Source organism: Uranotaenia lowii, chromosome 3 (assembly GCF_029784155.1).
Source record: "Uranotaenia lowii strain MFRU-FL chromosome 3, ASM2978415v1, whole genome shotgun sequence".
NCBI lineage: Eukaryota > Metazoa > Arthropoda > Insecta > Diptera > Culicidae > Uranotaenia > Uranotaenia lowii.
Window position 1 is genome coordinate 224,578,127 of NC_073693.1, and position 13,569 is coordinate 224,591,695.

Sequence of the window (13,569 nt, forward strand, 5' to 3'; positions counted from 1 at the left end):
TTAAGGGTTAATTTAGTGAAGAGTATTTATCAATTGCAATTGAAATTGCCAAACTTTCAGATGTAGAGTATAAAACCTTAAACTAGATTTAGACTTAAAATTCCAAAATAGTTATGTGAATGAGCTGAAAGCAGTTCGGCAATATAATTGGTGTAAATCTTGAAATCCAGCAGTATAAGTCAAAAGTCACAAAAAGTTCTTTCGAATGTTAGCTTGATGAATTTTCTTGTTGCCTCGACTGATATAGGGAAAGTTTTAATAAAAAAAAAAATAATTTTGGAAAATGTACGCGTTCTTAACTCGATTTCTTTTGTCAGATTTTTTGTCAGAAAACTAATTAGTTTAGAGTCAAATCGATCAATGATAACTGATGTAACAACTGACCAACATAAACAACAAATAATTATTTTGAATTTATGAATTATCATTTACTTTTTCAACGATGCAGATTCTAGGGAAGAATGTCACTTAGTGGCAAATTCCCAAAAAAATACAGATTTTGTTCCTAAAAACAACGATTTGAAGAAAATAAATTTAACATTTTTTTTATTCTACAATTTTCTCGTTCAGAAGTCACGGGAAATTACTCACATTCTCAGCACACTTGATCATTAAGTTAGAACCTTTTTTTCTAAATCTTTTTGATACTGTACACTTTTGCTTAAAAGTGCACAATTTTTTTCAATGAATTTTAACATTGTATTTTCAAAAGTTATACCGGAAAACAAAGCAGAAGAAAAAAATAGAAATTTGCATTCAGTACCCCTAAAAAAGCTTTTATAAATAGTTTATATTCCTTTTTGTCTCTAAAAACTCATAGGGGACTTCGTTCCATAAAGTAACAAATTTGCAACAATTAATGTGAGGAGAAGGGAAAAATCGTATTTTATTTCAATTTTTTTTTCTTGATGTACTCATCATTTCCAACTGTTTAGAATGATTTTTAAGGAAAAATAAAAAATCAAGAAATAAAGGGTAAACTTGAATTTAGAAATCTTTAAAAGGTTTTAAAAACTTACACTCTAACTGTTAACATTTAAAATTTTCATATTCAGTTTCTGTTTGGTAGTATCTTTTTTCGAAATTTCTTTATATAGGTTAGTTTTAAGTTTCATGATTCATATTTGAATGATGTGAAATCGAGGGAGAGATGAATTTATGCAAGAGAATCTTTACTGTGATTCAAAAACTCAATTGTTATTTTGCAATCTCAATGAATTCCTTATAAACGCAAGTGAGAATAGTACTGCATTGGAATTTGGAATGTGTTATACATAACTTTGTAAAAATTTAAAATTGTCAATAAACCAACTGTAAATAAAAGACAAAATACAGAATTGGAAGTTCTAATTTATAAATATTTGAATTTCAGATTCGTCTTAGCTTTTTATTCTTGAAGTTAAGTTTTATTGTAACATTTTGTCCAGATTCCTTCGGTTTTTAAGATATTTTGAACTACAAAGAAAAATCCTAATGAGGAACTTTCCGTTGCCAAATCATTCTTAAAAATGGATTTCATGCGGTATCAACATGTTGTATATTACGATTGAATTTATTTTGTGAAATATTGGTGTCAAAGAGAAAGATTAGAAGGTACCCAAGACTGTCAATTAAAGTCACACGTGTCTTAAGCGCCTACTGGAAAACTGATCACTCCAATGGAGAAGTTGACTACAATATAAATTTCTTACTAATAAGGCAATTTAACACTTAAAGCCAAGGGTATTTTTTCACTTATCAGATACCAAGATCTGTAAATCCATTAAACATTATAGTAGTTTTTCTAAAATTAAAGGGAATTACCAATCTTATGATTCCGTAAATATGTATATAGTTTGAGTAATTTTTTTTTGTTTTCTTCTATCTGACCGCAAAAAAAAGAAACAAAATGGTAAAGGTAATTCAACAGAAGTTGATTGGTAGAATTCGGTCCAGAGCATTGCGAGCTACAGCTGCTTGAGTTTGATAAACCGACTTTTCTTCAATCTTGAGCCTTTAAGTGATAAACAAACTTTTTCGTTGATTAAACACCCCCACGGAGTGAAAATTTTTCGAAAATTCAAAGGCACATCTACTAGGGGAAGTTCAAAGTTTTTATAGAAGTTCAAGCATTTACGGGTATTTTGTAACGGTTTTTTGCCGCTTGGGGGGGGGGGGGGGGTGATCACCCCGATCACCCCCCCCCCCTCCATAGGACCGCGCCTGTATATAAGTATGATCGGCTTAAATCTCCACCTTATATCTTCCTTTTACGTTTGAAAAATGCTAAACTAGTTCTCAGTAACTTATTGTAAATGTACCAATAGACTGAGTCGATTTGGGGTCATTTTTGAATTTCTCAAACCCTGGGGTCTTAAAAGCTTCATTTTGGCCCAAAACTCATCCATAATTTTTTGCAGAATTTTTAAGTAACGTTTACATGAGTAAATTTGAACTTTTAGGTTTGTATGGGAAAATTGAATATTTTGCACTGAAAAATCAACATCATTTTTGTTTCTTCTGTGGAACCGAGCCTGCTAATGGCATTTGTACCAATTTATAAATTCCCTCAAGAAAATTTTCCGCTGAACAACTTTGTTGAATATCATAACTTCGTATCTTTTTAGACAAAAAAGTTATTAGCTGTTTAACAGGTGTATGTCTTGTTGGATTGATAAACCATGAATTCAATTGACACCACTGCTTGTGCCCCACGAAGTATGGCATGAAAAGTGGTCTTGCAATACTTCGCTAGGCACCCAGCAGTGCTGTCAATTAAATTTCTTATTTATCAATGCCAAAAGACATACACCTGTTAAACAGCTAATCACTTTTTTGTCTAAAAAGATACGAAGTTATGATTGTTCAGCGGGAAATTTCCTTGAGGGAATTTATAAATTGGCACAAAAACCATTAGCAGGCTCGGTTCCACAGAAGAAACAAAAATGATGATGAATTTTCAGTACAAAATATTCAATTTTCCCATACAAACCTAAAAGTTCAAATTTACTCATGTAAAAGTTTCTTAAAAATTCTGCAAAAAATCATGGATGAGCTTTGGACCAAAACGAAGCTTTTAAGACCCCAGGGTTTGAGAAATTCAAAAAGACCTCAAATCGACTCAGTCTAATGTACCAAGACATGAGTCTGATTCCTGAAACCCTAAAGATATGGGCCTTTTCGAATTAACAAGCATAAAACAAATAAGGATTATGTAGTTGATTGTTACTGAAATAAATAAACACTTGCATTGATGAGCGCATTAATTAAACCTTATAAAAATTTAAACATAACATAAGTTACTCTCCAGCTCGTAATTCAACCGAGCTTCCAATGGAACTGCTTGTAACCGGGTAGTTTACAGATTTAAATACGGCGGTAAAAATTACGCCCTGAGAGATCAACTTTTCGATAAGCTGGAAAACTGGAGTTACGTTAGCTTGCGTTGTTTGCTATTGGAGCTGTTGAAGAGGAGCACAGTGAAGATGTAACCAACAACCGAATCCGCGCCCGTCTAAAATGTGTGTGTACAGTAGATACATGAACAGCTTGCTTCTGCCACTTATCGTATCGGGCTAATCGAACTCTGCCGCTGCCGGTTGCATTGGATGGAAGCACATGCATTATTGGTATTTTTATTTTCAACTTTTTTTATATATATTTTTCGATGACTCTCGAGAGGCTCAATTCGACCGCGTTTGGCCCCTGGGGTTCAAGTGAGAAAAGTGTCAGTGGGATGATGCGGTTATGGGATAAATGTTTGTAGATTAGGTAACTGCTGGATAGAAATATTACAAATGGAACGAGTTGTTAAGTTGAAAAGTATTTATGTTTATCGAGGAGTAAGAAGAGAGAATGTGTGAAAATGCGCAAGAGCATGATTCAAATATCATATTAAAAATTATCCGTTAAAGGTTATAAATGAGCAGAACGCTGAAGAAATAAATTCCATGGATGCAAAAGGCCGCATCTTTTCGATAATGTCTTAATTTTGAGCTACCAACTACATTGTGTTTACTCAATTTATTCATAGGGAAAAAGAGTTAGCTGATATTTCTTCTTGGCGATAGGTTTATAAATCGAACTCAAATGCATTATACATAGATCGTCTTAAAGATAGCAATCTATGTGTTAAAGACGCCATTAAAAATTCTTTTAAATAATTAAAATAAAATCTAACCTCTTCCTTTCCTCGAACGGTGGTCGCATTATGGTAATTGCAATTACAAGAAAACAGCAACGCTCAATAACGCAACATTGAGGCAACCCAAGCAAACGCACTTCTCACAACCTTGAACCAGTTGATTGAAGTCGCTCGAGTTCGAATTGTAGCAACAGCAGCAGCAGCATCTCGCACTTACCGGCTTCATTTCACGGTCTTTTGGCGTTTGATAGACCAGGGCAGCGCGTTAAAAACTGACATCCCCACTAAGCTTCTTCAGCTGGAGGTCCGAACGAGCTAATTAGCCGATATAATAGGGCGTGTCATATAGTATGTGCAATAACATCAACAAAAAATTGAATGAATGAATGAATTCGCGACGAACGAGTAACTGTCCTTCAATTTTGATGCGAAGCTTCTTCAAACTAAATAATTCGTCTTGTTGGATAATTTGGAAACACAACAGCACATTAAGAAAAACTATCGCACGTCTGACGTGTGACACTTAAAAGACGTTCATAATTGTCTTATATCAAAAAACAATATATTGGTTTGTCATTATACCTCGATTTTCACTGAAACTTGGTATTAAACAAAGTACATATTACCAACCATAAGATATTTGTCACAAATGAAATAAATTGAACTCTCAGTTAACCACTAAATTTATATAGAGTATTAAAAGAAAAGCTCTGTACAATTTGTCAAATTAACGCTACTTCTTTACTTTTTACAAGCAGAGCAACGCAAAATGAACATAAAACATCGAATTGATCGCACAGAGAAGGAGCACCGGAAAGCTCTACGATGGCGAAGTTTTCTTTACATCATGTAGGTACATGTATGAAAGCTTTTCAATGCAAGCTAACAAAATTCGAGCAATCATTTTCAGTTCTGAGCTTTCTCTCGGGAAGCGAAGAGAAGCTTCGAATGCTAGTCTGAGTCGATAATAGAGAATATTATTTCTGCATCTTTAATGCTTTTTTTTTCAACACTATATTGAACTTCAGTACAATTATTATTGTACTGATTAAAATTAATCACCTAACTTAAAACTTCTATCGAAGTTTCGCGATACCCCCGACGACTCCCATTTTAATTGAAAAATTCTTATCAAAAAATTTAAGGAATTGTAAAGAGATTGTTGTCGTAGAATTGCATTCCATTATATCGTTCAAGTTCGTACCTGATCGAAAGAACGCAATACGTCAAACTGAAGAACGTGAGATCTAGTACTTCCTCGGTCAGTGGTGTTCCACAAGGGAGTCACTTGGGACCCCTTCTTTTCATCGCTGTTATGAACGAATTTCCTGAAGTGCTGACTGATGTGTTCGCGCTGGTTTATGCCGATGATTTAAAAATGTTTTTGCCTATTCGTCACCCGAAGGATTGCGTGACTCTGCAAAACAGAGTGTTGCAGTATATTCGGCCTATAGATCAATTCACTTATGAATACCGCTTAGAAAACGATTTCATCATTGCTCGGCAAAGCTCAGTAAAAGACTTAGGAGTGGAGTTGGACGCGGAGTTTTTCAAAACACATCGAAAAAGTTGTAGCAAAGGCAAATTCTATGTTCGGAATGGTTAGTAGAATCTGTCATGAGCTGGATAATCCCTACATGATTGTCTCTATCTACACTGGATTAGTTAGGACCGTCATTGAATATGCCGGCATTGTGTGGCGACCGTACTACAACATACACAACAACAGACTAGAGAGGGTTCAGAAGAAGTTCTTGAAATACGCTTTTGAATTTGAATATTATTCAAACAAGTATGTCCAGAGAACAAATCAAAAGTAGAATTGTGCAGTGCTCTTATACAAATTAACAATTACTGTAATTATTAAGTGTCATTTATATTATAGAATACCATAAAGGGCTGAAGCCTAGGATCTAATCAATAAATCTAAATCTAAATCTCATATAAGTTGTATAAAAACTACTTCAAGTTTATCCCTTCAACTTTCGTCAATACACTACAAAAACAATTTAAAATATAAAATGCATCAGGTTTAGGTTTAAGATGCTTATCCTGATTATATTCCAGAACGTGGTACCTGATCTGATTTCTATACTGATCCTAAAACTAATCCCGACATTGATTCAATACATCAAGACTCTATACCAGAAATTAATCAGCACCCAAAGAAGAGGTTGCCAAATTTCAATGCCAATAAGTGCCAATTGAAGTGAAACTAGATTTTCTTTTTTCCTAAAAGAAGAAAATAAAATTAAAATAAATAAACTTTTCAATATCTAAAGGATGTCATGAATGGAGAAGAATCTGATCTGTGGGTGTGGAACCTGACTCTGATCACGATTCGTTTACTGATTCTGACTCCAATCGTGATAACAATCCTCGATGATGTTCTCGAATACTGATTCTGGATCCTGGTTTTTGATCCTTATATTGGACCCCAGTTTTGGATTGCGATCATTTCTGATCCCGGATCCTGATTGCGATTTCAACATAAAGGCTGTAATCATCGACAACAACCAGGTATATCCATCTGTAAACATTGGCCCTAGATAATCGAGAGCGATATCTACCCATGGTTTGTTAGGTAAAGGCCGACGATGCATTGGTTCAGGATGACCAGGAATTTGGATAACACGACAAGACTTTAAAAGTTTAGTTTGCCTGAAAATCTGCGCTTCCTAATCCATTCCGTCTTTTTTTCACCGGAAGGCCAAATCGATGCAGACAATCAGCAAAAGCAGTCTTAAAAATCTGCGCTTCCAAAGCCAATTCCATCTTTTTCCACCGGAAGGCCAAATCAAAGCAAACAATCAGCAAACGTAGCCTTAAACATATGCACTTTCTAAGCCAATCCCGTCTTTTTTCACCAGCTGGCTAAATCATAGTAAACAATCTTCGCAACAGTCCTAAAGATCTGCGCTTCTACAGCCATTCCGTCTTTAGCAGCAGCAGCCTTAGAAATCTGCGCTCCTTTAGCCATTTCCGTCTTTTCACACTGGAAAACCAAACCAAAACAAACAATCAGCAGCAGCTGCCTTAAACATCTGCGCTTTCAAAGACATTCCTTCTTTTCCAGTGACCGAATCAGCAACAATTCTGTTCGTAGCAGCAGCCTTTAAAATCTCTGCTCCCTGTAGAAATCCGTCTTCCTACCGGAGGCCAAATCAAAACAATTTTGTTCGTAGCAGCAGCTTTTAAAATTTTCATACTCGATTGCCCAGGATGTCCTTCGTGTGCAAGACTAAGCATATGGTTACGCTGTCGGAATCATAATTTAGTTAAACTTTAAAAGTTTAGTTTGCCTGAAAATCTGCGCTTCCAAATCCATTTCGTCTTTTTTCACCGAAAGGCCAAATCGAAACAAACAATCAGCAAAAGCAGCCTTAAAAATCTGCCTTTCCAAAGCCAATTCCATCTTTTTCCACCGGAAGGCCAAATCAAAGCAAACAATCAGCAAAAGCAGCCTTAAAAATCTGCACTTTCTAACACAATTCCGTCTTTTTCCACCTGATGGTCAAATCATAGCAAACAATCAGTCGCAACAGATCTGCGCTTCTAAAGCAATTCCGTCTTTATCCACCGGAAAGCCAAATCATAACAACCAATCAGCAGCAGCAGCCTTAGAAATCTGCGCTCCTTTAGCCATTTCCGTCTTTTCACACCGGAAAATCAAACCAAAACAAACAATCAGCAGCAGCTGCCTTAAAAATCTGCGATTTCAAAGACATTCCGTCTTTTTCCAGTGACTGAATCAGCAACAATTTTGTTCGTAGCAGCAGCCTTTAAAATCTCTGCTCCCTGTGGAAATCCGTCTTCCTAGCGGAGGCCAAATCAAAACAATTTTGTTCGTAGCAGCAGCCTTCGAAATCTGTGCTCCCTGTGCCTATCTTTTTTTCATACCGATAATACTGAACCTTGATCTTGATTTCAGACCAGATCCTGATCCTAGTTCATATTTCCAAATCTAGCGTAACATTTAAAAAGGGCGAAACTGCCAAATGTAAACAAATCGAGTTAACGGTCATTCCGGATGCACGTGGTTGCACTTTACCTATCAAACGCGGTTTCTTCTTAAAATCACTTAAAACTTTCAAAAAATTGATAAAATTCAATTGGGCGAAACTTCCTGTTGATGCATTTTCGTTGGAACGTGAAGTTACGCCTATTCAAAATGGAGTGAATCTTTCTATTCGTGTAGGGCCAATAGGCGTAACTGAGTTGACAGTGTGAGTGTGTAGGACGAATGGGCGAAACTTCAAAACAAAAAAACAGCCGATCAATTGGGCGAAACTTGCAGGCGTAACTTAAAACGAAAACAATAAAAGGGCGAAACTCGAAAATCTTTGAAATTAAGTGAATAAAGTTAAAGTTCTTGATAACTATCGAACAATAAGTGAATATAATGCACATTTTTTGATTTTGTTGAACAAAAAGTGGTCGATTTTTTAAATAGGATTTGAATAGGTGTTCCGAATTTTCAAACGCGTTTTTCTCGTTTCGAGCTAACTGCTAGTTTCGCCCTTATGAAATGTTACGCTAGAAATTCTGATTCCTGATACTGGATAAGGGATCCTGATCATGATCCCAGATCGTGATTCTGAACCCTGATCGTTGACCTTGAAGCTTATCCTTCTGGGCCCAATTCCTTATCTTGGATATCTGTTCGTTATCTTTATCCTGAACCTATCCCTAATGTTCCTTATGCTGTTCCTGAATTCTGATGGTGGACTTTTAACGTGGATCGCGCATTCTGATCTTACACTATGTTCTTGGATCCCGAGTCCTGATTTCGAGTTCTGAACCCTTGACCCTGAATCCTGGATCTTGAAATCTGTTCTCGCCTTATTTTATCGGATACTGATCTCGAAGGCTGATTTTGGACTCTGATTTCGGATCATGATACTGATCCTGAATCGTGATTCCGCATTTTGATCCCGACTCCTTATCAAGGTCCAAGCTCAGACTCTGGATTGTCATATCGAATCAAATGTTGCAACCTTTTCCCAGATTCTTATTCTAGATCCCGATTCTAATCTTGATACTTATGCCGACCCTCATAATGGATCTCGAATTTTGATCCCGATCCTGCCAAATCAACCAAATGAACTGTGCAATGTCTTCCAAATGTTAGTTTACGGGTTGAACAAGCTTTTTAATTCTATGGAATTTTTGGTTTAGTAGATGAAATCTGATCGATCATAGAATGTAGTCCTGATCCTAGAGGCTGACATTTTTCATACAATAAAAAATAAAGTTGTTTGTTCTTGGAACCTGACCTAATTCTGATTTTTAATATTGTTTTGCAAACTATTTGAAGGCTCTAACTAAATCTGTGAATTTCGAGGAATAGTAAAAAAACTAGAAAGAATGAACTGGGGTTAAATTCTTACCAAAAAGAAAAAAAAAATAAACATTGGTGTTTGTCCTTGGTTGACCGTAAGTAGCGGCAAGTCCGAAACAATCGACCATTTGCGCGCTCGTCTAAAACGGGAGATTGAGATAAGGGAGAAGATACGTAAATGATCACACAAGTTGTGCGGCCAATGATTAAAATTGTGATAATTTGTGACAATTTGTGCGGGTAAATGAGAAGGTTTGAGTTAAAATGAGAGCAACCAGTGCTCAAAGAGAGAGAAAATGTGCGAACTACTGCAAATTGTAGCAATTTGTGAAGCATTTGTGGAATTTTGGTCATTACCATTTCAAACGGAGAAAATTCTCTCGCTATTGTAATCCCTCGGTCTAAAATCCCGAGCAGGGTTGCCAACATTTTTTATCAAAAATCAGGGAACTAGTGAAACAAAAATCAGGTAAAATCAGGCAACGTGAGTAACGGAACATTCGCGAAAAATCAAGCAATCCCCAAAAAATCAGGCACATTGGCATCTCTGATTCCGAGTCGACGGTTGATGATAGAGAAACAACAGAGAGATCAATAGTGGACAAAGAAAACATGCGAGACACACATTTAGTGTATTGATAGAAGATCCAGCAGTCGACAGATGCAGCTCGAAATGTACGCATGCTAGCATATGATTCGTCATGTTCATGATGGTGTTGTTGGCTAACGCGCCGTTGTACTGAAGCGGAAATTGCGGGTTCATGTCCCGTTGTTGAGCCGTTGTATCTTTTTCGAAAATTCATTATATTTACGGCTTATGTTCTTTTCTTTCTTTGATATCTTATGTTTTTATAATATTTAACATCACGATTGAAAATGTGATAATTTTCGATACCTCCGTACAAAGACGAACCCAGGGCATTAGGTTTGATAAGTTTTTGTAATTTTTAAGTATATTGAAGTGAGTTTACTATCAAGCACCGATTATATCTGCATATTGTGCAGTGGAACTTATAGAACACATAGACAATTGTTACTTCGCATATTAAGTACCTACAGTCACTCAGCATAATAAATACCGCACCGATTATCATGCTCTGCATGTTAAGAATTTGGTAAAAAAAAAATACCGGTTTCTGTATTCCCCCTTTACACATACTAAATATTCCTGCTCAAAATGAGATCCAGAGCTGAATTTCTTCTCATCAGGTTTCAAGACGGCTGAGCCTATTGGGGACAAACAATCCCACTTAAAAACACACAAATAATCAAACCGAAATTGCTTTATACTGTACATATATATGTGATGACATTGAATGATAGCTGCGAAAATTTTTGCGAAGATTTTGCTCGATTTTTTTTAGTTTGCCATAAAAGAACGCTTCTTACCAAATTTCATCGAATGTTCGTTTCTCATAAAGCCTCATAAAACGTCGTCTCAGTTTTTGAAGCATAGCTTGTTTTTTTGTGAAGGCATTCAAAAGGCAATAGAAATTGTTCCCAATAATCCTGATTTCATATTATTATTAATTATCTGTTTCCAGATCGCACTGCTATCACCCGTGCTACTGTTGGGGATAGCAGGAGCTCCTCAGGATATCAAAAAGAAGCCAGATAAACGACCCACCAAGAAGGCTTCTTCCGCGAAACCAACGAAAAGCCCCAAATCAATTATTGAGGAATTTTCCGGTCTTCCGGCATCCGATCTAGACTTCATCAAGGAATTGGACCGACAGTTCAATGAGCACGGGAACAAAATTCGTATCAAGGTGCAGCGAAGCAACAGTTCCGGAGATTCAAAGAGCCCTAAGCGAAACATTGACGGTGAACTGGGGTAATGTTAGGTTTTTTTAAAGTTTTGAACGAATGTAATAGATTTGTTTTTATTTTTTAGGTATGGTCACTACAGTAACATACCCGAGACTGGGTTTCATTTTTCCAAACCGAAATACATGATATACCCGTACACTCAACATGGCAACTCTCTGAGAGGGGCGATGAGCGAAGCCGATGACATGGTCACAGAAGTGGAGATCCAACCTTCCCATAGCTACGAGCTGAAACCGATTGAGGAAGTTTATCAGATTTACCCGACGAGACATTACCAGCAAACACACCAGCAACAGTATTATCAGCAACAGCACCAACAAGATGAAAGTCCAGTGATTGTCCTCAAGATTCCGGGACCAGCGAAGTACGCCCAACATTTGCAGGCTCTCCTACAGCAGTACTTGGAAGTTCGAGCTGCTCAACTGTACAAAGAAATTCAAGATCAAGAGTTTCAACAGCAGCAACATGCAATCCAACAACAGCAGCATGCGATACTTCAACAGCAACAACAACGCTATCACCAACGTTACCAACATTTACAACAACAACATCAGCACCAGGCACCGCCTACAAAATACAGCCAACCTGACCCTTATGCCACACAGCAATCCTATATCCAGACCTACAAAAACACTCACAGTACGTTCGTTCCTACTCATGGACATTATTACAACTCCTACAAAAGACGACCAACTCAACCTACCTACAGAAAACCTGTTTTGACTCCGACTCACATTGCTTACCAGGCAGCCCCGGAACACGAGCAACAAGCCTATCAATACGAAACACAAACATACCATCACAATGTCGAAGCTGCTCATCAACAGCAGCAGCAGCATCAGCAACAACAACAGCAACATCACGTAGAATACCAATACGTACATCAAGTTCCTCAATCAGCACCCGAAGAGCAACATCAAACAGAATACACTTATCAGAAGCCAGTTATCAATTTCGTCACACCTGTGCCAGAGCAGAACACTCACCAGGAACAACACTACGAACAACCCCCCAAATACCCCAACTTTGCTCAATACCACGCCGCGCATAAACCTGTAACCCAAGAACCCGAAGAATATCTACCAGAGCCAAAACTGGTCGAGAACTACCCAAGCCATAAGCATACCCAAGTTATCTACAAAACTCACGATACCAGTGCTCAACTTCACCAGGAAGCCTCCTACGATCATCCCGAATACGCCATCGTTGCACAAGCTCAACCCCAACAGGCGTCTGCACCGGAAGAACAAGACAACTCCAACGCCCAACACAAATACATCTACCAAGAAGTGTACCCATCTCAGGCCTCATTCTTCCAGGAGAAGTCCTTCGTTGAGCAAGCTACCCCGGAGGCGGTCAATGATTTGCACGGCCACGGTAGTGTAACCCCTGAACCGGAAACCGATCCCCATCAATACAACACCGAATCAGTAGTGGCGATTACCCAGAAATCGAAAACCCTCTATAACTATCACGCCCACCAGCATCGACGATCACACGCCACTAGGTCAGCGGCCGCCAACAACGGTCGAAACGGTGGAACCTCTAAGTCCTCCTCCAGCAAACGGGATGCTCCCTTCACCGAGGAGCAGTTCAAAAAGGTCAACAAAGTAGTACATCGAATGAAGAAGAAGCCTAGCAATGGAAGCGCGGCAACACTTACAACTACGGCCCAAGGAGTCGTATCTAGTGCTTAGGAACCCTTTCTAGCGTCAACCACAAATGGTTTTCAAGCTCAACAAATGGTGATTAGCTACCCAAAGCGAGTAGCGTTTTGTACGTAGTGTTTCCAAATATTTGTTATACATGTATGTATGTTAGCTTTTCTTTTTATTTAAATTATTAGGAATCCCTTACAAGTACATAGTTTTAATCGATTAGTCTATACTAGAAACTAGCAGCCGCCATAACTTTCAGTTGGTTTATTTCATGTCCGACACCTAAATCATGTTTTGTTAAAGTTTCCCAAAAAAGAAAAAAAAAATCCTGTTGGATTTTCAATCTTAGAAAAAAAAATCACAGCATTCACTTGTTACGCTCGGCAACTATGGAGGCAACTATTTTATATGACCTAAAAGCTGTATTCAGCGATAAAATTTAAAGAAAATAATAAAAATATTCAAAAAAATAGTAAATTTTTAAATTAATTGAGAGAAATGAGATCGAATTACTCTTTTTGCAGATTTTTAAAATGATATTTAAGTATCCGGATTTTGATTTGAAATTTTGTATTGATAAACGCGGAATTTTTTTCGGCGATTTTTTTATTTTTCTT

General features: G+C 37.3%; 1 protein-coding gene across 1 annotated transcript in view; it reads left to right on the forward strand.

Moving 5' to 3' along the window:
* Nucleotides 1–13,361, forward strand: part of LOC129751158 (basic-leucine zipper transcription factor A-like) — a 71,593-nt gene extending 58,232 nt beyond the window's left edge. The window contains exons 2-3 of the mRNA XM_055746502.1: nt 11,009–11,298; nt 11,359–13,361. Coding sequence (XP_055602477.1) covers nt 11,009–11,298; nt 11,359–12,991 — 1,923 coding nt within the window. The 3' untranslated portion in view covers nt 12,992–13,361. The remainder of the gene's footprint in view (nt 1–11,008; nt 11,299–11,358) is intronic.
* Nucleotides 13,362–13,569: the final 208 nt, after the last annotated feature.